Raw genomic sequence first — 27,978 nt, forward strand, 5'->3', positions numbered from 1 at the left:
GCTAGGTTGCTTTCCTGCTTGGAGGGGAACCGCCTCCTAAGAACACCAAGAGGTCATTCCTTAACTATGACGACGACATCAGACAATACTTCGGCCAAACTTTGGACTCATCTAACTTCCGATAAACACTGACCCCCATTCACAGTGGCGCTATCAACACCTTCAATGACTCCCTCTCAGTGAATGGAGCACTAGGAGTCAAACCACCACCCATAGCAGACGAAGAGCTCGAGTTGCCGCGAGAAAAGAGAATGAACCTTGCGCAGCTTCGTTCTGGATATTGTAGCAGGTTAAACTACTACTACTTATTTACGATAGACCCCGACATATCTAACATATGTCCTTCGTACAATGAGTCTTCGCATGATACTGACCACCTCTTTGCATACCCTACTAACCCCTCATTTAACAACTGTCCTTCCGTTAGATGATTTCGACGACACTTCTTTCTACCCGTACACTCAGGAGACTAGGTACCTCTTATAACAACAACAACAAGAGGTCAGGGTCGGCGGCCTGTCCTGTAAAAACAAATATATGTACATATATATGGGAAACAAATGGTAATATTTTTTTACAGATTATTATGCATAAATGTATATACTTATATATTTTAAATTCGATGTGGTGTTCGCTTCAACACACAAAGCGGTCTCCAGGAACTTTATTCAGTGATAGAGGGGGCTCATCGTGGTGGCCCTACCTTCAGCTGGTCCACTTTTAGAAAAAACTTTCCGTTGAAAGCCGCCTAAAGAAAATACTCGTTATATAATTTTTTGTGCACTATTTCCCTATACTTACGCGAAAAGAGCAGCGAAGGCTGCTCCATTTAGCTGCTACTTCCGCCCGCGGCATCTGTAATATGTCAGCCACCTCATGCTCGAAGGTTACGATCCCTATAGTCAGGAGAAAGGAAATTCCACATCCCTTCTCCTGACTCAACTTCGTGGATAAGCCTCTCCGTTTCCTTCGGTGTCCACCTTTCCTTTATTTGTATCCTTTGTATTTAACAGCTGTTTACGCGGTAAAGGAAAACAAATTGCCAACATTTTGGGACACGGGCACTTCGTTTATCTGGTGGCGTGTACCACCAGTGGTACACAAATGTTTATACATTTAATTCAAAAACCATACTAGGAAGAAATAAAACACAATAGATCGGAAATTATAAATTTATATTTATTGTAGGCGTTTTCAACATAAACAAAATTCTTTAAAACTTGCAAAGTTGTCAGCTCACAATAACGAAAACTATTGCGCAGTAGAAGAGTTCCGTTGAAGGAACAACTTGGTTTCTCGTGCACGCGCTGTATACGAACACGCAAAAAATGCCCCGGGTAGAACGTGTTAAGTATTTAAGTTGCATATTTGCAAATCTTTATATATATAAATCCTCTGACCGTGTGTTTGCATTTGAACTGCTCCTAAACGGATGGACCGATTTTGATGAAATTTTGTGTGTATGTTCAAGGAGATTCGAAAATGGTTTAGATTTACAATTTGATCAACTGGAAAATGTTTTTTAAATTATTTTTTCATTTTTAATCAATTGTTAATTTTGGAATGTTTGACCGATAGATGGCGCCATCGCAGTATCCAATATTCAAACCTTAAATTGGCGTAAACGTGCATTAAAGAAAACGATGCCAAAGTAAAAGGCGACATCTGTGGATCAAGTTTTTATATTGTGGACAGAGTTGTTCGTTCTTAAGTAATACATTGGGTGATTCAATACATCTATGGGTAGCTATAACATTTTTTTCATACCTGCTAACTATTGGAGGGGGTATCTTGACAGGCAATTTAAAATTGCAAAAGGTCTGGCATAAAAAAATAAATTGATAAAAAATTTGAGATATACAGAAATCTTTCCGAAGCATTGCACAGAGCAATGCAATATTTAAACGGGAACGATGAATACATATGTATATGCGTACAATTTCAAGCTGATCCTTCCTGAAAAATAATAAAATTGCTAAATATTGGGAATGGTAGAATAGAACTGCAATCAAATACACAATGCAATAAATTAAAACTGGCTCATTTATCATTCGATGAATAATATACCACGGGCATCCCAAAAGACTGATGCCATAATCTTGCCAGCCGATTTTTTTGTCTTTCCACGCTTGAGAACCGTTTCTTAATATGCAGTCCACCAGGCTGACAATCGATTGGACTCGATTGATTTCACTGATGCACAGCCCAAAGTATTTTTACCCCAAAAACCAATTCTTTCTTAACGCACGAAATGCTTTTTGATTCATTTTTGTTGCTTCATCAAAAATGCAATTATTCCTTAACTAATACTTATAACCTAACTAATAGAAATCATATAGATCGTATTAGTAGTACTATCTATGTATCAGCCACAGTAAAACGTAAACGGGTCCTCTAGTATTTTATAAATGTTTAATGTTATTGTCATCTGCTCGAACCAGTAAGTCAGAGGGTTTGTTGTTACCAAAAATCAAGACTCTTTGCTGTTGCACGTGTACGCATATAGCCATCGAGGATATGAGGTACTGTGTAATCATCCGAGCCACTTAAATAAAGCCTGGGTCTGTTTCTACCATTTAAAAGGTGTCTACGTGTAGCAAATGTGTATCCGATCCTGAGTCGTATGAATGTTTTTATATTCTTACAGGTGATGGTATTAGAATAAAGTGGTTTTTGGGCTGATGGATTAGAAAGTTTAAAGTAGTGATTGTAGTGTCTCATATTAAGACAACAGTCGGTGATGTGTTGCTAAATGTAGTCCTTAATATCTTTAATGGTAAAGTAAGCACACACTTCATTATGAGGTTGGTAAACATGTTTTCCGAATCTTGGAAATTCAGATCCGAGTGTTAGCGCGTCAACAAACAAGCAGTTGTATCGTCAATTCAGGCAAATCAAAGAGTTTCGACTTACAACTTATCGGCGCAAATTGGAGTTAGCAGACGGTTATTAAAACTTAAACCTGTTTCCGTATAATGTCCAAAATACAAGCCGGTTCCACCCTCTAGATTTGCCTATTCTTCTGGAATTTCGCCAAAAAATTATTGAAATGGCTGGAGAAGAAAATAACTTTTGATGAAAACGGAAATTCAACCAGAACGAGTTACTGTGCGAAGCGCAGTTTCATCAAGGAACATTGTCCGACCATACTTCTTTGAAGATAACCATGTAACAGTAACTGTCAATGAGCACCGTTATTTAAGGATGTTGAATGAATTGTTTACTCAAAACTGCTCCGAACCGTATCCTTTTCAATAGCGTTTGATTTCTGCAAATTCCAACTTCAACCCTTCAAGCCGCATTGAATAATTTTCGAATTAAATGTCGCATATGCGTGGCTGAGCATGGAGGTCATTTACGGTTCATAATTTTTAAAAATAATTAATTATATAGAATAAAACAAAATTTTATATACAATGAAAAAATATAAATGTAATGCATTGATTGAAAAAACTATTAAGGTGTGTTTATGTAGCACATTTTACCTACTCAAGCGAATATTTATTCAACTTATTATTTTAAAAATCAGTACATATATTATATCATAATGGTTTTATCGCTTCAAAAGGCTTTAATAAGTGTGTACAATTCTAGTTATCTATGTTTACCCATCTGAGTGTTTAACTGTGGTCATAACATCACCATCTGCCTCCGTTTGGGGAGGGTGTTCCAGAACATGATCAATTAAACCCATTCTTTTCGCCTCTTCTGGCGACATAAAGTTATCACGTTCCATATCCTGTTGAAGCTTATCGTAGCATTGTTTCGTATGTTTTACGTATATATTTATCAATTGCTTTTTTAGCTTTATAATTTCTTCTGCCTGGATTTGTATGTCCGTTGCTTGTCCCTGAGTAAAAAAAAACATAAGTATTGGGTTAATAATACATATGTATACCTACAAATCAATAAACTGAATGCAACTAAAATGTATAAACTTTGAGAAATTTGGAAATTATTTTAAATTTGCTATAAAATATTAACGAATAAAAATTGCAATATTTTTTTTAAAATCCCAATAAATTTATTAACATAGTAAAAAAATTTCGGATATATTACCTACAATCAGTATCAACGCTTTTCTATCTAGCCAAACGAATAAATATGAGATTAGTTGAATAAAAATGCTGCAAATTCCATCTTTTTAAGCAATTATTTTACTTTTCGTCATCAATTAGAAGAGACCTGCTAAAAATAATAATCTTGTCTGAGCATGTTTATATCTCAGTTAAAGAAGATTTTTGTCAACACTTTACAAAAAGGCAATGGTGTTGACTTAAGAAAAATAATGCCATAATCAAAAGAAGTTTACTCAAAATAATACTTACACCAGAAAAAAGAACATTATAGTAGTGAAAAAACTTTAGATCTTATAATAGTTTTTGCGGTCTTGTTTATAAAGTATTAGATGGTTGTTAACAAATATATATATGGGCCATTCCATCAATTGGCGCAGTGTGTTCGCTTAGAAGGTTGTGTGAAAGAGGTAAATGTGTAAATTGTATTCTAAGACTTGGATTAAAAGAAATCACTGTCTTCATTCAAAAAAATATGCACCGTATAGCGACAACTTTGCATTTTTTTTGCAGATGGGATCAGAGTCCAAAATTTAACGAGGAATCGAATGGAAAAGTCAATTTTGAAAAAAAGTTGGTGGAAAAGCACAAAAAACCGGATTTTTTGGAAAATAATGTTTTTTTTTGGATTTTGAGCGTCAACTTTGAATTTTTTTTGCTGTTCATGGGAGCAGAGTCCCATATTTTTGAACACTGATTCTTATGTAAAATTTAACGAGGAATCGAATAAAAATGTCAATTTTGAAAAAAAAAAGTGGGGGAAGAGCACAAAAAGCGGGATTTTTGGAAAAAACATGGTTCTTTTGGATTTTGAAATTTTTTTTTGGATTCTGAAAATATTTTTATCAGAAAGCTGAGATTTTTTTACATAAAAATGGATAACTTCAAAATTTTTTTCACTCAATTTTGAGGTCGTTAAAAAATAAAAGAAAAAGTCATTTTTTTGTTTGATCTCAATTTGAAGTGCGCGCCAAAAATCAATGGATCAACTTTGACCACAAAAAAGTTTACAGATATTCTTATTTTAGTCTATATTATGATATTCTAAAGCTTCGTCAAAATCGGAGAACCACGGGTACAAAACCATGTCGTCAATTGATGGAATGGCCCATATATACAATAAGTTTTGTCGTTTCATAAGAAAAACACAAGTTTATGATTCAAAATAGACTTTATTATTATGCAGGATAATCTCCCTGAACATTAAAACACTTGCTCCAAAGATCCTCCAATCTGTGGATGCCAAATCTGGTGAATACGACACGGTGCATTGGCCTGATGAAAAAGGATTTTTTCTTCAGCAAACCAGGTATTTTTTCACGAATATTTTCATTCAACTGGTCCAAAAGGTTGCAATAATATTCAGAATTAATTGTTTTACCAGTTTGCATGTAATCCACAAACTAAATTCCTCTCGAATCCCAAAAAACGGATGACATAACCTTCTTGGCCGATTTCCAGACACGAACTCGTTTCAAAGCCGAATAACCAGGTTCACACCACTCTTTAGCCTTTAGTCATAAATCGACGCACAAAATCTTTTTTATCCTTTTTAAAACGCTTTAAATGTTGCTGAGAAAGTCTCACTCGAATGTGTTTTTGTTTAATTGTTAGCGAATGCAGCACCCAATGTGCACACAGCTTTCTAAAACCCAAATTTTAACCAAAAATATGACTCACACTGCCACACATGTGTACGGCCTCTACTAAATCTCTCTCAGTCAATCTTCCAAAACCATAACCAGTGTTTTGGTTATTATTTCTGGTGTTGATGCGGTTTTTGGACGTCATTCACGTGGATCGTGTTCAATACTTTACGTTTAAATTCAGCAACTCATCTTTCTACTATTCTTATTCTAGGTGAAGGCAATATTACGATTCTTTCGGCGTCGCGATTTGATGGTACGGATGGATAGGAGGAGTCCTCAGGATTAAAAAATACATACATATACCGTCCTCAGACTCATAGTTTTCGAGATATTTCACTTTAAAATACAAAAATTTGTAAAAACAATGCTCGTTATTTCACTATGTTTAACCCACTTTTCACACATTTTTTAATTAATATATATTTAATTATACTGTACACATTTGTATATATCAAAAATTTACACTAATTGTATATTTTTTAAGAAAATAAATATACTTTAAAAACTATTTTGCACATTCAAAGTTTCAAGAGATTTACATATGTGTTTACATTTATGACAAATAGCAGTGTTGTCATACTTTGTGTCCTGAAAATATAATCAAAAATTTTTCTGTTTCATATTTAGAGATATAAATGATTCAAATGATTTCATATATTTATATGGATTATATAACATACTATATATTATTTAAAAAATATTATTATACAACAGAAAGTAGTTCGACACAAAGGAACTATGAACACCCCGGTGTTGGACCGACCAGGGTTATTTTTTTTTTTTTGGAGCGCGGCCGAAGGCCGCCAGTGCAGAAAGTAGTTCGACACAAAAGAACTATAAACACCCCGGTGTTGGACCGACCAGGGTTATTTTTTTGAAGCGCAGCCGAAGGCCGCCACTGCAAAAAGCAGTTCGACAAAAACAAATATTATTTTTTAACTTTATTTATCAAATAACATAAGATACAAAAACCATTTGTACCATTTTCTTTATATATGTTAAACAGAAAATTGTTTAAATAGTTTTTTTTTTGTTTAATAGTTTTTTCAAAACACAATATGTGGCAACACTGGTATTTGTCATGACATGTAAAGAAAAACAAAACAAAACAAAATAACAGTGAATTGCATATAAAATTGTGGAAAGTGAAAAAAAATTGTTTAAAGTGAAATATCTCGAAAACTATGAGTCTGAGGATGGTATACGTGTATACATTTTTTAATCCTCTATCCATCCGTACTATCAAATCGCGGCACCGAAAGAATCGTAATCGTGCCTAGGTGAACAATAAGATGAACACTTTTAACATTTGTTCGTGAATTTCTTTCGAATTTCTTCCAAAAATAAGAATTTTATCACTGCACGATCTTAAATTTTTTCCATTGTAAAAAAATACTGTGACACGCCGACACTAAATGATTTGTGAACAAAGAATGAATTGACAAATTGAAATGAAACTTCACATACGTTCATATGAAGAGAAAATAAAAAAAAAATTGGGCTAGTAGCAACGTACTCTCTTATCGAATGACAAAACTTATGGAACAACCTGGTGTATATATATATATTCATATATGTACCTTACATAAACGTTATACACATTTGGGGGTTTTGCTTTTTGCATGGCATAGGTCCTACAAACGAAAAAAGTTTTTAAAGATTAACACATATACCTTCCAAAATATTAGTAAATATTATACTAGAAAGAATGAATAATATAATTCGAAATAAATAGGTGTTAACTTTGTAATATAAAAAAAAATTAACATTATTTGTATTTTACATACTTCTGGCCATGAACTCTTAGTTAGGTAACATTCCTCATTATTATCGGTATTATTTACTACACCACAACTAAGCTCGGAAGCAATATAATATTAGATATACTCCAAAAATCGTACAAATTGCGAAACTTTGTTAAAAGACTCTACGTCTGCATAACGCTTTCCTTTCGTGGGCAAATGCATTTTTCCGAAAAGGAAGAAGTCGCACGTTGCCATATCAGGTGAATACGGGGAGTGGCTAATGGTTAAAATGTGATTTTTGGTCAAATAATCGTCGCTCGAATGTTGGATTCTGAGCAATTTTTGGTCGTCAGTCAATTTGTGCGGAACAAACCAAGCACACACCTTTCGCAAGCCCAAATGTTCGATCAAAATAAGATAAATCGATGTTTTGGAGATGTTCAATTTCATTTCCATGAGTTTCAATGATGGTTTCGGCTGACTTTTGATGAATTCACACACAGTTTCGATGATATTTCCGGTGACCACGGATTTTGATTGGCTCACGACCACTTTGAAAACGTTGGAACCACTCGTGCACTCTGCTACGGGATAGGCAATCATCGCCATAAACTTTTTCATCAATTGAAAACGTTGGAACCACTCGTGCACTCTGCTACGGGATAGGCAATCATCGCCATAAACTTTTTCATCAATTGAAATGTTTCGGTAAAAGTTTTATCAATTTTAATGTTGGCTTTTTGTTCGAAGCTCATTTTCGCACCGATAACACAAACATACCGACACTTAAAACGCAATAACTTCACTTCCAATCTATAAAATGTCATGAAATTCTCACTCGTCAATCGATAAAGATAGCAGATTCTAACGCACCAGTCGACATATAGATGGCGCCACCAGGCGGCGCTAGATTCAAAAAGTTTACTTTGGAACATACCTTGTAAAACTTTCGCAAAACTTTTTTATCGAACACCGCTAAGATGAAGTCATTGTCCATGCCTTCGCACTATATAGCAGGACAAGAATTATGAGGGACTGGTAGAGTATAGCCTTTGTTCGTCGAGAGAGAACTTTACTTTTCGATTGCCTACTGCGTTGGGTTTCAAGGCTGATATTGTTGTTGGTGTTGATTCTGGTTCCAAGATAGACCAACTAATCTACCACTTCAAATTTATAATACAAAGAGTCGCATATGCCATAAATGTTTTCTCGACGACAGGCGATATTTCGTCTTGTCCCAGAAAATCAGACCCATACGTTTCAGTTTCGATGATATTTCCGGTGACCACGGATTTTGATTGGCTCACGACCACTTTGAAAACGTTGGAACCACTCGTGCACTCTGCTACGGGATAGGCAATCATCGCCATAAACTTTTTCATCAATTGAAAACGTTGGAACCACTCGTGCACTCTGCTACGGGATAGGCAATCATCGCCATAAACTTTTTCATCAATTGAAATGTTTCGGTAAAAGTTTTATCAATTTTAATGTTGGCTTTTTGTTCGAAGCTCATTTTCGCACCGATAACACAAACATACCGACACTTAAAACGCAATAACTTCACTTCCAATCTATAAAATGTCATGAAATTCTCACTCGTCAATCGATAAAGATAGCAGATTCTAACGCACCAGTCGACATATAGATGGCGCCACCAGGCGGCGCTAGATTCAAAAAGTTTACTTTGGAACATACCTTGTAAAACTTTCGCAAAACTTTTTTATCGAACACCGCTAAGATGAAGTCATTGTCCATGCCTTCGCACTATATAGCAGGACAAGAATTATGAGGGACTGGTAGAGTATAGCCTTTGTTCGTCGAGAGAGGACTTTACTTTTCGATTGCCTACTGCGTTGGGTTTCAAGGCTGATATTGTTGTTGGTGTTGATTCTGGTTCCAAGATAGACCAACTAATCTACCACTTCAAATTTATAATACAAAGAGTCGCATATGCCATAAATGTTTTCTCGACGACAGGCGATATTTCGTCTTGTCCCAGAAAATCAGACCCATACGTTTCATTTCCTCGTCCCGTATAAAGAAAGCAGAGCTAAAGGCGCGGCTGCTGAGGCCAATGATATCAATATCATCGGCGTACGCCAGGAGCTGTACACTCTAATAGAAGATTGTACCTTCTCTATTTCGCTCTGCAGCGCATATTATTGTCTTTAGCAATAAGTTGAAGTAGTCACAGGATAGTGAGTCCTCTAGTCTGAAACCTCATTTGGTATCATATGCTCGAAGCTTTTATAGACTTTAATGATATTTCATTTTTATTTGAATTTTTATTTTTCTAAAAAAATGTATATACACACATATGCACATCATAGCAACATATCATTTTAATTGAATGCCATTTATAACAATAGTCAAAAAGTGTGGTAGAATCTAAAATTTGCAAGACTTGCTGAGAAAATGTAGAGTGGGTAGGTATGAGCAAAAATATGGACAAATTTCGTTAGACTGACATGAATAATGATGTTAGCAAAACAAATTTGGAAACATCTTTCACAACTTTGCCAATCGTAAAGAAGGCGGAGCGAACTAACAGATTGTAGCAATATGTAAAAAAAAAATTAATTTTAACGCGTTGCATGCTGCGCACATAAATTTTTATTTATCAGCGACAAATTGAAAACTTTTAACCGGTTTCGAGATGTTTTTTAATAACAGACATGAATAGTTTGCTATTTGAAAGTGAAAAAGTACTACATCAAGATAAGTTGTTTTTATATTCATGAAATATAATACTGTGTTACAGAATAAAAACCTGACGTTTATGTATTTACGAGATTCAGCTAAGGTGTGCAAAGTTAAAAAGTTAAAGAAATAACTTTTGAGTACATGTAGGGAATTTTCCTTTCAACATCAGTCAAGGTATCCGCAAAAATTTACATTTCACTTTTAAAAGCGTGATTTAAAGTTAGAAAAGAACGAACAAGATATTTGAAGTATGAGAGGTTCTTTTTTTATATCATTACCAGGGTGCCACAAAGTTTATAAAATCCAAAAGGGAACGTCGGAATATATACAATATATAGAGGGTGATCCATTTCGAGGTTCACTACTTTCATAAAGAAAAAACACACTTCAAATTTAATGTGAAATGTTTACTATCATTCGAAAGAACTTTTTTCGATATTAAATTTTTGAAGGTTTTCTCTTTCAACTGTTAGTCACGGCAATGTCTTAGATGGTCTACCCATTTCATCCAATTTTCGATGACTCGTTCGAACATTTCGACTGGTAACTGGCGAATGGCACTCGTGATGTTTTGCTCTAAGACGTGAATCGAAGTGGGATGTTCCGCATATACTCTAGACTTTACATATCCTCACAAGAATAAGTATAACGGTGTTATTTTGGTGCCTAATCGACTGACCCAAAACGTGAAATTATCTGCTCACCGAAATGTTTTCTCAATAAAATAATATGTGTGGGAAGTGGCTGCGTCTTGTTGCAACCAAATGTCGCCGAGATCACGATAACGGTGTCCACCTACGGTTACGTTCTCATCGGCATCATTTTCTGGATGAAATCTTGCATCTCTTCAGGTTGTTTTTTCATTTTAAGTTATCAGCTACAGCTTCTATATTTTCTTCACGGCGTACTGGACGTGGTCTATTCAGTCGAATTATATTCAATAATGAATGCTGGGTCTCAAGATGGGTGACAGTGTTGCGAATAGTACGCTCAGTAGGCCGATTATGTTGACTATAAGTTGATCGAAGCGCGCAAAACTCATTGTTTACAGATCGTGAATTTTCGTATTAAGTTGAACACTTTGTGAACGTTGTTCAGGTGTAAGTCTTTCCGTAATGAAATGCTAAAATATACTAAACAAAAATAGCATAACAGCTTGAACGCGTGATCTGTCAAAAAAGCCGAGACAAGAACGTGTTCTATGGTATTGTTTTAGCCTATCAGTGACAACATCCTCGTGGCTGAAATATCTGTATAACTTACCGTCAGAAGCATGCAATTCTTTTTCCTTAATCCAAAGATGTCATAGCTCTTGAATAAGGACAGGGTCAGCTTGGTCCTAGATTAAGCAGGAGATCGGCGGAGGATGTTTGAAAAAAAAACGTGGTTTCTTGCCGAGAGAGAATTTCTTATCTTGAGACCACTTCCGCTTCAACGAAAATTGTTGCTCGTTTAACTCCGATTTTTCCATCACCTACGCTACTTAGCAATCTTTTGGCCAACTCAAGTGACGGTTATACTTCTGTTTAGCCAGCGTCGTTGAAATTTTTATAGTGACTTTTTCGGTGATTTCGAGTATTCTCTTTTTGCTGTTATTTGTTTACGCAGTCGAGCTGGCACTGTTATTGCTTGGCGCATGTGCGTACCGATAGTATTCTTGTTTGTGCAAAAGGCAGGTGCACACTATAGTAGTGTTGTTGCTCGGGTAAGTGACCGTGGGTTATTTTGGGCAAGTACACATTGTTGCGCATTTTTGTGTATAAGTTCGGCATGGTTGGCAATAGTATTGTGGTCAGTACAAATTGCTTTATTATAGCTAGGTATTCGCCCAACGTGGTCATCCATGTTATTTTTAATGGAAACTTCGCATGAAATTCGAAACATTACTGAACAAAAATTACATGACAGCTTCACACGACTTACGCGTCATCTGTCAAAAAAAAGGCTATTGAAAAAAGTACTTATACTTGGAACAGCGGGTAAATGATCAGCATAACAAGCTGACTTTCCCATGTCCGTCTTTGCATTTGCGCGAACTAGTCCACATTTTGTGAGCTTTCACTATTAAATTTTGCACATGTCCTTTTCTCCTCAATAAGCTGGTTATTTGACGGAACCATTCGAACCACTATACACACAATGCTTACAGTTCACAGGTAGACAGGCTTCAAAATTCTGGTGCATAAAAAAAAGAAGATATTTTCCTTGCTTGAGGATGGGGATTCTGCCTAACCTACTACAAATTATAGTTTTGCACTTCCAAATTATGTACATGCAGAAATAGAAAAGGTTAAAAAAGGGGCCATTTAAGTGCATATTAACCACATTAAAGCTTGGCATGGAAATATTAGCATCAAATATTTTAAATTTACGATTATCCATCAGCTGTATATAAGTTAAGGTATCAAAAGTGCAACTGTTGGTCAACAGAGGGTTAACAAAATATAACACCAATCATTGTCCTATAATTTGAGTTGATCCAATTCTTGCACTCAAGTTTTGCCAAAGTACCCGATATGTGCAGTATGTGCGTGGCGTTCGCTCATTGGCCAGCACTGCAACCAACAACGACACCCACGCAGCTCGGTTTTCCCGCCAAAACTCACGACTTGCGATGATCCAGCATTACAGCAACAAACAACAACTCAAACTCAACTATAGGCATATGGAGCAGGTCACTTTAATTAAAGTCTAATTTTAGTAGAGCACTAAGAAAACTGTAACCAAGCGAGCAACATCGCAGTAGATTAAAAGTAATGAAATAATAGAAATAATAAAAGGTACAGTGAACAAAAAACTAACTGGCGCCCAACGCAAGGTTTCTTATAATATCCTTAAAAGTGGATTATAATATCCAAGGACATAAAAGAAGGACACTTATCCTGCGGGAAAAGGACTACTTCCACTGAGGACAGGAATCTCAAATAAATTAAAAAAAAATAAATACATTTTGTATGTAAGTACTAATTTAAGATCAATAAAAGTGGTCGTATTGTGTTCAATAAAAAGTTAATAAAGCTCTGAAAAATTTTGTTAAAAAAAGAGAGTAATTTACTTATGTGGCATAAAATAAATTTGTTTTAAATAACAAAAGGAAAAAATATTTTTTTAGTTACAAACTTATTTTTTTCATTTAAAGGGATAATAGAGCACGTGCTTAAAATTTATTCTTATTAAATATTTTCTTCCAACACGTTTATTTTCTGATCGGAAAGCCAAAAATTTTGTATGTTAAAACTTGTGAAAAGTGCGAATAATAATAAAATTTATTTAACTTAAGCAATAAAGATTTTGCTTTTTAAGTTCTCGTTTGATGACCCATTTTGCATAAAAAATTATAATCCCCGATTTGGCTTGGTAAAAGGGTCTCTTTCACATATCGTTTTAAATAAATTACTTTTTCTCCACTTTTCAAAATAAGCTGGCGTCTTATAAATTAATATCTCGTGATATTTGCTACAAACCACTATTTAAAGTTTATAAAAAGTTAAATTTAAGTGTTTTTAAATATCAACATGAACATTAGCAGGGAACAAGTTGTAGAAATAGTTAACGCTGCTACTGAGCGGACTAGGGAAGCATTTTCCGAGCAGCTTGACCAATTAACCTTACAATTGAATCGATTAGCGCCTCCCACTGTTCAGACTTATGCTCTGGTATCCATCAACCCCTTAGTTGCACAAGATAATGCTAGCTTGGACTTAATTAAGTCGCTTCCAGAATTTAAAGGCGATTCTTCATCATATCCGGCATGGCGCACCGCTGCGCAGTTTGCAATGAATTATTATAAAGAGGGTTCGGAAAAATATTATATGGCAATGGGCATATTTCGAAACAAGATTACTGAATCTGCTAACTCTACTCTTTCATCGTTCAATACAGTTCTTAATTTTCAAGCAATTATTGCGAGGTTAGATCAATCGTACTCCGATAAAAGACCATTGTACGTTCTAGAGAACGAACTTAGCGTGTTAAGGCAAGATAGGTTGTCAATTTCTGACTACTATGACATAGTCGACAAGCAATTAACTCTCATAATTAACAAACAAATAATGACCCATAGTGGTAATAGGGAAATTATTTCAGCTCTTAACGATCGAGCGAGAGGAAACGCTTTGCGGGTGTTCATATCAGGGCTTCGTCGTCCAATGTGCGACATTCTATTTTCGGCAAGGCCAAAGGATCTGTCATCCGCGCTCGCAGTAGCTCAAGAGCTCGAAGTAAGTCACATGCGCCATGACTTTGCTAGCGCTTTTGCCGCAGGTAACTCAATAAAGGTAACACCTCATTTTCAACTGATTCATCGGAATACTCATCCCAGTACACGAAATTTTTAAAACGCCAACATTAAACCTACACCAATGGAAATCGACAACAACACCTCTTATTACCATAAACGCTCCTCTCCTCAGAATCATTATAATCCCCATTATCAGCAAAATAAAAATAATGTTCAACAACATCAGTTAATACGAAATGCTCCGCCGCAGCAGCATTTTACAGTTCATCCTCCGGTATTTAAGCGATCACGCGAGCAATCCTCCCCAAATCACACACCCCTAAACAAAATGCAAAAAGTTAACTTCATGCCTGAAAAAGAAATATTCGACCAAGAAGATTGGGAAGGGTATAATGAAAATAATTTTCAAGGTGACAGTTTAAGAAATTATGCTGAAAGTTATTGCTTTGATGGTAATACCAATAACGTTGATGTCGATACGCAACAAGTCGAGGAAATTAATTTTTTAAACTAAAGTCGCTCCTGCCGTTTATAACTAAAACTACCAAAAGCGGTCAGGAGCTACGTCTTTTAATTGACACCTGAACTTCTAAGAACTGTGTTAAAAATTTTTCGTTTCTGCACGGCATCAAAAGTATCGATAAGCCGTTCAAGTTAAAGTCTATCAATGGGTCGAATTTAATAAATAAAAAATGCCTAATGAATGTTCTCGGTCATACCTCAACGTTTTACTTACTTCCTGACTTAGGTGCGTTTGACGGTATCATTGGATACGATTTCCTTAGAGAAATTGAGGCAAATGTTGATGCTGAGAATGGATACTTGTCTTACCGTAACGGTGTAGAGAAACTAAAGCATCTCTCATGCAACCAAAGCAATCATATTACAATAGAAGAAGGCTCTGTTCCATTTCACATTAAATCTATTTTTCACGATATGATTAAGAAAAAAAAATTAATGCATTTGCTGACCCAAATAGAGCACTACCATTTAACACTAGTGTTAAGGCTAGGATTCGCACTCAAACAAACGATCCAATTTATAGCAAAATCTATCCGTATCCGGTATCAGTTGCGCCGCTCATTAATAATGAAATAAAAACACTCCTCAAAGACGGTATAATCAGAGAATCCTGCTCTCCATATAATTCTCCCGTTCATGTTGTATCCAAAAAGGGTCTAGATGAAGGCGGTAATCCGAAGCTACGACTGGTAATCGATTATAGGAAGATTAACGAAAAAACAATTCCTGATCGATACCCAATACCTGATACTACCACAATTTTAGCCAATTTGGGAAATTCGAAATTTTTCACCACCTTAGATTTAAAATCCGGTTTCCATCAGATTGTTATGTGCGAGGAAGATAGAAAAAAAAACTGCGTTTAGCATTAACAATGGGAAGTATGAATTTTGTAGGCTACCCTTCGGTTTAAAAAATGCGCCAAGCATATTTCAGAGAGCGATAGACGATGTCCTACGCGAAGATATCGGAAAATGTTGTCACGTTTGTATCGATGATATAATTATTTATTCACCCGACGAAAAACCGCATTTGGCTAGCATCGATAAAATCTTAGGCAAGTTAGAAAAAGCGGGAATGAGAGTGTCGACAGAAAAGTCGAAGTTTTATAAAACTGAAGTTGAGTTTCTGGGTTTTTTGGTTTCAGAAAAGGGTATAAGAACTTTTCCAGATAAAGTCCATGCAATTTTGAATTATAATCTTCCAAGAACACTGCGTGCGCTGCGATCTTTTCTCGGTCTTTCAGGCTACTATCGTCGTTTTGTAAAAAATTATGCCGATATGGTAAAGCCATTAACCAAATATCTTCGTGGCGAGAATGGGTATGTAGGAGCAAAAAAGTCGAAAAATGTTGAAATAACACTTGATTGCGAGGCGCTAAGCGCCTTTGAAAAGGTAAAGCGAGTGTTAGCTTCCGAAGATGTCCTTCTTCAATATCCAAATTACAACCAACCTTTCGAATTGACAACGGACGCCTCGTCAACCGCCTTAGGTGCAATTTTGTGTCAAAATTCCCGCCCCATTACAATGATTTCAAGAACTCTTTCTGCTACAGAACAAAATTACGCCACCAATGAACGCGAATTGCTTGCTATCGTATGGGCTTTATCTCTACGGAGTAAAAAATATAGAAATTTTTACCGACCACCAACCCCTTATTTTTTCGATATCCGAAAAAAATCCAAACAGTAAAATAAAGAGATGGCGCGCATTTATAGAGGAATTTTCGCCAAACTTTCACTATAAACCAGGAAAAGAGAATAAGGTAGCTGACGCGCTCTCTAGGCAGTACGTTAATAACTTAGAAGAATCTGAAACAAATGAAACCGCTCATAGTGAAGAGTCATCTAGTAACATTATAAAAACCATAAAGCAACCCATTAATCAATTCAAGAATCAGCTCATTTTAACTAAATCGAATACTTTTAGTAAAACCACTAAAATTTTGTTTAAAAAATTTATTCGATACACGATTTTTTTTAACACTGTCGAACAATTAATACACTGCCTAAAATCTTCAATAAATTATAACGTAACAAATGGAATTCATTGTGACCGTCCTACTTTAGCGAAAATACAGAACCTCATATTATCTAAATTTCCAGGTGTAAAATTTGTTCACACAGAATTACTCGTTATTGATCTGACAAACAAGGATGACCAACTGGAAACAGTCGCTACTGAGCATAATCGAGCACACCGCTGCTTATCTGAAAACTTTAATCAAATTTCCAAAGAATATTACTTTCCGAATTTAAAACAAATGTTAAAAAATTTAATCGCAAATTGTAAGATTTGTTTGGAGAATAAGTACCAGCGCAAACCACCAGACCCTGGCATTGGCAAAACACCTATCCCAAACTTCCCGGGGGAAATCCTCCATTTAGACATTTTTATTACCACCAAACAAAACTTTTTAACATGCATCGACAAATTTTCTAAATTTGCCGTCGTGAAGCCAATCGCATCAAGATCCACTGTTGATGTCAAAGATGCTCTTCTACAAATTTTATTATTGTTCAAGAATACAAAAACCATTGTATCTGACAACGAAAAGGCTTTCCACTCTAATCTAATAAAAACACTACTGAGAGATCACTTTTCTATTGATCAATTCTTCATACCCACACTTCACAGCGAAAGCAACGGTCAAGTGGAAAGGTTTCACTCCACCTTGCTTGAAATAGCGCGTTGTATTAGGGAACAGCAGCAATTATATGAAACTATTGACCTAATTTTACTAGCAACTCACAAATACAATCACAGCATTCACTCTGTCATAAACGCTAAGCCTATGGACGTGTTTCATAATCATCCGGCTGAAATTTTAAATGCTGTTAGAAGAAAGTTAGCAAAAGCTCAGGAAAAAACTCTTAAAAGACTTAACGCAAAGAAAACACCCAAAACATACGAAGTTGGAGAAAAAGTTTTTTTGAGAAGAAACAAACGATTAGGTAATAAATTTGATAAAATTTTTATAGAAAAAGTTGTCGAAAGAGATCTCGGTACTGCAGTTATGATCGAAGGGAAAAGAATCCACAAAAGCAATTTGCGATAATCCTCTTTAATGATTTCCTGATGAAATTAAGTTTAAATAATGAACTAAAGTAAAATAACATGTTTTAAGCCACATAAAATTAACAAACTAATTGAATTAAAAGAAAATATTTTTTTTGATCTTGAATTATTACCATTTCATTAAAAAGAACTTGTAAACTAAACCTAGCTCTAAGGTATTGCAATTGTAAAAACAAAAATTTTGAATTGTCACCATTGAATTATTTACCAATTCATTAAAACAACTTGTAAGGTAAACTTAGTTCTAAGCTACTACAATTGTAAAAACAAAAACAAAACAAAAACATTTGACCTGCTTCCACTATCACGCCGATTTCGAGATTCAAAATGACCTTATCGAAACGGGGACGTTCGAGCTTAACAAGGGGAGAGTTAAGGTATCAAAAGTGCAACTGTTGGTCAACAGAGGGTTAACAAAATATAACACCAATCATTGTCCTATAATTTGAGTTGATCCAATTCTTGCACTCAAGTTTTGTCAAAGTACCCGATATATGCAGTATGTGCGTGGCGTTCGCTCATTGGCCAGCACTGCAACCAACAACGACACCCACGCAGCTCGGGTTTCCCGCCAAAACTCACGACTTGCGATGATCCAGCATTACAGCAACAAACAACAACTCAAACTCAACTATAAGCATATGGAGCAGGTCACTTTAATTAGAGTCTAATTTTAGTAGAGCACTAAGAAAACTGTAACCAAGCGAGCAACATCGCAGTAGATTAAAAGTAATGAAATAATAGAAATAATAAAAGGTACAGTGAACAAAAGACTAACTTATACTATACAATAAATAATATCTTCAAATATTTCCGTCGATTTTTTTGTTAAAAGAGATGAATAAAAACTATTGAATTCAAAAGTCAACTCCCTTAATATTTATATGTCGACAACCTTATGTACGTATACGTTCGCAATTTGCAATGACTAAAACTTAAGAATTACTTTCAGGTTTTAACAAAATATATTAAACAAGTAAAAAAGGAATATGTTCATCTTTAACCGAACTTTTAACATTTCCCGAATCAAAGCTTGGAAAAAACTTACAAGTGTTGGCAAAACTTTATCTACCTTTTTTCCCTCAATTATCGAATTTAAAAGCCAGAGGCAGATTTTGGCCAAATTTTAAATAAGAAATAAATAAAGAAGGCCCAGGTTCAGGTGTAACCGAACATTTTATACTCTTCAGCTGTTTCTAAAATTTCATATTAATTAGCAATTCAACATACTTTATTCAAAAACTGAAGAGACTACAATAAACATTTTTTATTTCATTAACATATACTAGGTTTGTCCGGAAAGTAATAGGACTGAGTCGATTAAAAGAAATTTATTGAACCAATCGTTACAATTCTTTAAAAACTTTCAAAATAGGCTCTTTTTGTGTCGATGCAGCGCTGCCAACGCGATTCACAAGCATTGAACGCGTCACGGAAGGCATTCTCTGGAATAGCCTTGAGAGCCGAGGTTCATGCTACTTGGCTACTCTCTCGTCTTAAAACGCTTGCCTTCCATCGGCCTTTTCAGGCAAGGAAACAAAAAAGTCCGGGAGGCCACATCTGGGCTGTACGGCGGCTGCATTGGGATGCCGGCCTTGATAAGATAGCTGTTCACAAGAAAGGTGGTGTGAGCCGGAGCGATGTCGTGGTGCAACTTCTAATCGGCTGCGATGTGTTGTCGGACTCGAGTGACCCTTCGTCGGGAAGTATTGTTTCGATTTTACCAATTTCTGACACAAGAGTATGCTGTCATAACAAATATATTATACCCGAATTAAAATATTAGACTTCACAAGTTGATCTACATATATGTTCGGTAAAAAATTAGCCATATACACTCGGGCAACAGATTTGGGTCAGGGTCCTTCACAAATTCTACGATTATAATAAATTGCTCGAAAAATTAAATAGCTTCAGAGCACTATTTGCGCAAAATTTTATTATTATAACTTCGTTGATATTAGATTTACATATGTACCGTAAAGTGAAAGAATTAGATAAAATTTAAAAGTTCGCTATATAGAAAGTAGGCGTGGATACCTACACTATTAAGGGGTTAGGGGTAGTTAGAATTTTCAAAAAATTAATGTTTTTTTTCATTTTAGTTAAGTGTAATATCTTAAAAATATTATCTGAAAATTTCACGTTGATCCGATAATTAGTTTTTTAGTTATTCTACAAATAACAAAGAGAGTTCGGGCACTTCACAGCGCTAGTGTGAAACTTTAAACGCGCTTTTCTCAAAACTATGCTTTTTGAATCGGTGACAACTGTATCTCGAAAACCGCTCAGTAAATTTTAATGACATTTATACAGCTTATAGAATACATAATAAACTCGGGCCTGATTGAAGGATTTTTATTTTTTCGAAAATTTGGATTTTTTAAGATCAACAGTTAGATTTTTTCGCAAAAATTTAGAAAAAAATTTCTTGACGCCACCATAATTAAAAAAAAAAAAAAAAAATAAAATCCTTCGCTCAGGCCCGGGATTATCTCTTTATAAAACTATTTTTTTTTTGCCCGATTGTTTTTAGATAAACCTCCAAGGACTTTTGCTTGTTATCACAAGTACCTTTTTTTGGAACAGGGTCAACACAAACAACTATAACTTCGGAAATTAAATTTTATTTTTGAAATTTTCGTGACTTCAAGTCAACACATCCTATAATAATGCCATATTACTATTTTTGTAAAATAACATGATTTAATAGCAAAAAACATACTGAAAACTCAAATTTTTTTGTGCCTCTGACTACCCCTAACCCCTTAAATGAAAGAATAAGTGTGTAAACAGACCATAAGACATTCGAAAAATTCAGCACTGGGTTGAGAACAGATGTGACAATAGGGAACGAACCACTATGGTAACGAAACATTAGGGACGATGACAAATTAACAGGACAGACACTGGACATTATTAGCGCAACCACGGACCACTACAGACATTTCAGTTCTGATCGACCATCTAAATTTATATTCTTTTTATACATGTTAATAGTAATAATTGTGGTATAATTAAAGTAAAAGTAAAGTAAAAATTTCGGCGAGAGTGGTCCGTGTGTGTGCGCGAGCTGTGATCTGCTACATTGGAGCAATTACGGGAGATACGGAGTAACGGCGTCAGTACGTAGGAGCAGTTGAGGGATGTTGGAAGAACAGTTCAGCCAAGGAGGTAGCGTGATAGCAGAGTTCAACGGAGCGAAGAAACAACAGATAAGACTTTTAAATTTAATTTTTCAATAAAGATTTTTTAAGGTTTTCCGAAATTTATTGTGTAAATATTTAAGCGGCCAATATGATGCAATTTTGATAGTATAAAAAAAATTTGTTACGACATTTTTTGTGTAAATATTTAAGCGACTAGTATGATGCAATTTAATTAATATAAAAGCTGTTAAGATTTTCAGGCAAGAAAACAAAAAAAGTCAGTCTGTCATTTGTGATTACGTTATTCAAAAAGTGGGGGTCACTTTCATACATGTTGAAACGTTCACAGGACACTTCCACTCGCCGCAATTTCTGGTCGTCAGTGAGCAATTTTGGGACCATCTTCGCGCACACCTTACGCATGTCCAAGTGCTCCGTCACAATGTCTTGAACCAGAGGTTTTGAAAAATTTAACATCTGGGCAATTAAACGAATACTTAGTGGACGGTCTGAGTTCAAAATTTGCGCACACGAGTCACATTGTCTGTTTTTCTCAAAGTCGCAGTTCTCCCAGCACCGTCTTCATCAGAGATCCTCCCACGGCTGTCTAAAAAGGCCTAGTACCACCGAAACCCACCACTTCTTTCTAAAACAACATCTGGGTAAGCCCGCTTAACCATATCAAACGTCTCTGACGCAGATTTACCGAGTTTCCCACAGAATTTAATGGCGTACCTCTGTTCTAACGAACGCTGATTTTCGGCTTGCAGCACTCAAAGAAATCCTTCGCGTGAAAATATGTGTCCTGACTCTTTAGGTGCTCGAAGAAAACTGACCAGCCGCTACGAAGTACAATCGCGTCGGGGAAAAAATCAGTGCTATTACTTTCCGTACAAACCCGATGTACAGCTTTGCGTAATCGTCAAAAGCGGTATGAAGAATTTCTCAGAGAACATTTGTACTAGTTAAAGAAGATGGGGAAACGAATAGAATTGGACGACTCAAGTTTAATTGATTATTTCATCGAAGGCATACCGGACTCCAAGTCAAACAAAAGCAGCTTGCACCAGGCAAAAACCATCCCAGACTTAAAGGGGCAGATCAATGTATATGAGAAGATGCGTTCCAGTCATTCACAATCCGTGGATGTGAAGCCATCGTCATCGCATAAGAGTTTCCAGATGGTAGTTCCATCCAGCAAGATATCTTTTATCTGTGGGGACTCATCACATCTTGCTAAAAGCTGTCCACACAAACAGATCTCGTGTTACGATTGCGGTAAACAAGGTCATGTAAACTTTAATGGAAAATGTGCACCGGCGTTGATCGATACGGGTATATGCATCATACGTTATGATACGTTACACATACTTAGTCTGGACATCGACAATGGGTAGCTTTACCATATCCATCGAAGTAGTCAACATAAAGTTGGAAGTAACATTTCATGTAGTGAGAGACCGAGACATTAAATATGCTCCTGTGATTTGAAATTACTTTCTGAGACAAGTCGATCTATTAGTTACTGAGCATGGCGCCGAGTTCAGGAAGAAGAAGGTGCAGGAAAAGGCACAGAATAAGGAGGAGGTGAAGGTTGGCATGTTGGGTTAGCAGAACCTGTCGTCAAACCCAATGTTAGTACAGTGGTGCAGAAGGATAAAGATCAGCATGAGGAAGCTGCTAAGAGGTACTGCCATCCAATTCGTGCAAGAAGGACTTGCGAAGTAGCACTCAATGACAGCGAGGTCGCATTGTGGCCAAGGAGCCGAGAGAGTGCAGGATGTTGGAAGCGAGTACGAAGTCGGTCTACGAGACTGTGGACACGGGCACGGGTATAAAGATACAACCAGGGAACTACTGGTAGTTATGGAAGCAGAAATCATCAATATGGCGCATAGGCAATGGCACTTTTCCGTCAAGAAACCGCAGGAAGTAGTGGAAAAATCATTTTACATACCAAAGTTGAACAGCGAAGGTTGTACGGAGTTGCGTAGACTGTATTGTTAACGATGCCAAGTGAGGAAGGAAACAAGGCTTCCTTAATCCCATCAACAGGAAAAAATCCTAAAATTATATTCTCTTGACCATGGATGATATTTCCAAATTCGTTTGGCCATATACAATTAAGAATACTGGAGCAGAAGCAGTCGTAAAGTCCTTGAAAAAGCGAGCAGCCGTGTTTAGAAATCCAAGCCGAGTTATTACTGACAGAGATGCGGCGTTTATCTCAAATCTATTCAAAGGATAGTGTGAGGATGAAGAGATCCAACACTCAGCAAAAAGCGAACACCAATACCACCAATAAATCAACTATTTTATCACCACAGCAACTCCTAGCAGCTGTGCTGTGTCCTGTGACGGGCCCGGTAGAAAAATTCTCCTGCATACGCGCCAATAAGCTCCATCCAAACTTCACCTCAGTTAGGTGTAACACATTCATTTACAGTCAGGTGACGAACAACGAATCACTACGGCTCAACTAGGCAGCATGCCTCCATTCAGATCAATCTCACTCCATCTTTATATTCATTTTGACACTGTACATTGTCTTGCTGAAACAGCACGTTCTTTTTCTTCAAATGCATCCGTTTTTCGGCGATTTCGTTCTTCGTCGGCGACAACATCTTTTGGGTGTCCACTGCGTTCACCATCTTCGATACTCATTACACTACGTCTAAACTTAGCATACCAATCCCCGATGGTTGATTTTCCGGAGATAACGTTCGGAAACACGTTATTAAGCCAAGTTTTTGCTTCAACTGTATTTTTTCTTCAAAAAGATATATTTTCGCAACTCAGGAAATTGTTCATATTTGTTAAGTGTGGTTAACGGCTACAATTTAAATAAGATATTGTTGTACATCCGTACATATTACAAATATTTATATTCCCTATCGCCAGCACATAATGATATAGTCTTAAACGTAGATACATACATATGTATGTATTTACAAATACCCACATCTATCAACACTAAATAATGTTCATTTCTGGTAATAATGATTAGAGACTGTAGTATATATCAAATACTACAGTCTCCAATAATACAAATATTGTACTGGCTATGTAAAGGATCACAAATGATCCTAACTAATAAACAGATAAGAATTAGTTGTGTTATGTCGTTGAGAACACTTATGATTAAGAAATGTATGTGTACATACTGTTGTTATGTACAGTAGATTAATATTAAGATATGTGTGTGTCCTCTGCATGTGGTGCGTATATGAATTAGGATAAGCCAATGTATAAATAAAGGAACTGTTGGCAATCAGAGCTGAGTACTATTTTACACTTGAAACTAAACCGTCGCATTATAATTCTCAAACTATTGTTCCGTCAGCTGTCAAATTTATACATGCTCCTTTTGAAAGTTAGGGAAACATATGCATTTAATTTTAGTAGAGCCATCTATGTGTCAGGCCATGGACTTTTTATTTGACTTGTTACATTGTACACATTACTTGGAATTCGGATGACATCATTGTTTCTTAGCACGAGGGAATTACTTTCGGATACCAAATGAGATTTTTATTCCTACTCTTGTGTCCTCGTCGTGCACTCTGGAAATGTGAGTAACCCTTGTTTTAGATGCGTTTGAAGTCTGGGGTCTTGGCTAAAAGTTTCAGCGGAGCCACACCAGTTTCAGGACTCGCTGACGTCTAATAGCAGCGTCTGTTCACCAGGAGTGCGGTTGCGAGCGGGCGTCGGTCTTGAAACAAGCTGCTCGCTATACAAATGTGTAAAAAAATGTATACTACTCGCCTGTGCACTGAGTTTGGGACCCGCCGCGCAGACACCACTACCAATGCAAAGAAACAACAGCCTCGGATGAAAGACCCCACTGTCGATGACGAGGACTATGATGGAATGTGCGATCCCTAAACTGGGAAAAAGCTGATGCCACGCTGATTGATGTCCTCGTAAAAGTAAAGGATGACATCACCGTCATTCAAGAAATGCGATGGTCGGGGCAAGGACGTAGTTACATTTGCTACAGCGGTCATATAAAGGTAAGCAGTGTGTGATTCGTGGTGAGAGAAAGACTCAGTCGTCGAGTCTCGAGTCCTGGCATTCGCTTCGGTGGAGGAGCGTCTAGCCACAATCCGCATTGGACCAAATTTTATCAACATAACACTGATTTGCGCTCACGGCCCACGGAAGAGAAGAACGATTTATTCAAAGATGCCTTTTCTGAGCGGCTGAAGTTCGCTTATGACAACTGCCCAGCCACAATGTAAACATTGTGCTTGGCGATTTTAACCCCAGGATGGGCAAAAAAGCCGTCTGTTACAACAGTTGGAAAATTCGCCCTGCTTGGCGAAACACCTCCAAATCGGTTGGGCTGATTGACTTCGAAGGGGCCCAAAATAATTCATAAATTGCTTTGCTGGCTCCGGATAGAAAAGTTTGAAATGAAATCGATGATGTTGTGATAGATGGATCTTGCATCTTTGACGTGAGTATAGTCCTAACATCGACCACTATTTTGTTGTATCGTAGACACGCGACCGCCTCTGTACTGCAAAGCACGGGCGTCAACTAAAGTGAAATAAGCCTCCTATAGCCACATTGATAAAGTCCAGTCAGTTTGTTGATACACACTACTCTCGATAAGACCTTATATAATATCACCTAATCAGTGTGGCTTTAGACTTGGAAAATCAACTATTGACCAGGATTTCACCATGCGCCAAATAGTGAAAAGACCCATGAAAAGACTCAATACCTCTTCGTCGATTTTAAAGCCGCCTTTGACAGCACGAAAAGGAACTGTTTCTATGTCGCTAAGTGTGAACTTAGGTGTAGTTGTGCTACACCAGAAGTTCCATCAGGGAAGTAACTCTCCAGGCCATTCGATACCAAGCGAGGTTTCAGGCAAGGAGACTCCCTATCGTGTTTTTCAATTTAGTGCTGGACATAATAATACAAGCTGCAGAGGTAAATAGAGAAGATACAATCTTCTATAAGAGTGAACAGCTGCTGGCGTACGCCGATGATATTGATTTCATTTGCCTCAACAACCTCGTCGTTGGTTCCATAAAATATCTCCTGTCATCAATACATTACCAACGGCGAGTTCCGCAGTCGATGGAATGATGAGCTGCACGAGATATATGGGGACATTGACATACTTCGGCGAATCAAGAGACAGTCGTCCGAATGGAACAGTCCAGCTTTGAAAGGTTTCGATTAAGTACCAGTTGGTGGAAGCAACGTCTTTCGATCGTAGCGTTGCTTGAAGTATTCGCCTTGGTTGTCACTGAACTAGCCCAGATTATTGGAAAAAAGACCAAATGCGAGTGCAAGAAATGAATATTTATCGACATGGTGAAACCCGTTTCTTAAGAATTCGTGTATAACCGTGATATAGTCGTCTGTTCTGTTATTCGCAAGGAAATTATCACAAAGCGCTACAAAACTCTTCGCACGTTTCTCAACACAGCTAATTTGTTCGCTTATAATTTAGAGAATTTTAAGGTCAATGAAAACGCCTACATCTATATACACCGTTGGAAAGGAGTAGAAGTGCAGAAGTGCACAACATTATTTTTTCGCATAAACGTCAATAGGAACACAGATAAAAACGCGTTGGCGCAAATTTAACGGTGGCGGTAACACAATTAAAGTTGGTTTTGCAAAAACAAATAAATCTTCTTGGACATTAACATACTAATACTAATAGTGCTCGAAAGTACGAAAAAATCGGTTTTTAAGTTTAATTCGAGATTTTGTGTTTGGATGTTCCAAAATTTAATTCTCGTTCTATTCGACAAGACCTACAAGAAAAACAACATCATTTCTCAGGTATTTTGAAGTGTAATATTGAGGGAATTTAAAATTGTGTTATATGGGTAATAGCTCGATTCCACCATTTCTTTAAAATAATAATATTAATATCTTTTTAACGGTAAGAAAACCATTAGGTACAGGACCTTCCCGTTACAACTAAGCGATCATACTTGGAGGTCTCTATCAACCAATTTTTAAGAACACATTCAATTTCTTTTGACCCACCCTAATATATGTAACTCCACATCTATCTTGATGATGTGAAACAAAAACAGTTAGGTGAAAAAAACTAGTATACTATGTAGCAAAATGTTGTAAGATTTTAAAAGTTATATTAGCAAACATACCTGAACTCCTCCAGAAGGCTGATGTATCATAATGCGCGCATTAGGAAGCGAATATCTCATCCCTGTAGTGCCTGCAGTTAACAGTAAAGAACCCATCGAACATGCTTGACCAACACACCATGTTGAAATTGGGGGTTTAACATACTGCATTGTATCATAAATTGCAAGTCCTGCAGTTACAACTCCGCCAGGAGAATTAATGTACATATGAATTGGTTTGTTAAAATTTTCAGATTGCAGAAACAACAGTTGGGCCACAACTAAAGAGCTTAGATCATCATGTATCGGACCCATTACACATACTATACGTTCCTTTAATAACCGTGAGAAAATATCGTAAGCTCGCTCGCCTCTACCCGTTTGCTCAACAACCATTGGAATTAGATGAATATATCTTTTGTTTGACGTTTTTTTCCCCTAAAACAGTAATATTACAGCAACTAAATAATATAATTAAAATAAACACAAGTCGTTTCAGGAATATAATTTCAGACTTTTTCATCGAACAAACGAGGATCAAAATTACATGTAAATTTTCATTCAAATTCCGCGTAAACCGCACCCGTGGTTCGAGATATGTAATAATTACATGATACGAGGTGTGTTCAAAAAGTATCGCGAATTTTGAATTTTCGCGGGTTACGTATGTATATTCGAATTTCGAATTTTTTGT

At 36.5% G+C, this 27,978-nt stretch overlaps 1 protein-coding gene across 1 annotated transcript in view; it reads right to left on the minus strand.

Moving 5' to 3' along the window:
* Positions 1-3,462: 3,462 nt before the first annotated feature.
* The window catches only part of LOC105226069 (ATP-dependent Clp protease proteolytic subunit), a 64,008-nt gene continuing 39,492 nt past the window's right edge, over positions 3,463-27,978 (minus strand). The window contains exons 2-3 of the mRNA XM_049446168.1: positions 27,306-27,722; positions 3,463-3,850 (exon numbers count right to left, since the gene is read on the minus strand). Of these exons, the coding sequence (XP_049302125.1) occupies positions 3,605-3,850; positions 27,306-27,722 (663 nt within the window). The 3' untranslated portion in view covers positions 3,463-3,604. The remainder of the gene's footprint in view (positions 3,851-27,305; positions 27,723-27,978) is intronic.

Source organism: Bactrocera dorsalis, chromosome 1 (assembly GCF_023373825.1).
Source record: "Bactrocera dorsalis isolate Fly_Bdor chromosome 1, ASM2337382v1, whole genome shotgun sequence".
In the NCBI taxonomy this organism is placed as follows: Eukaryota; Metazoa; Arthropoda; class Insecta; order Diptera; family Tephritidae; genus Bactrocera; species Bactrocera dorsalis.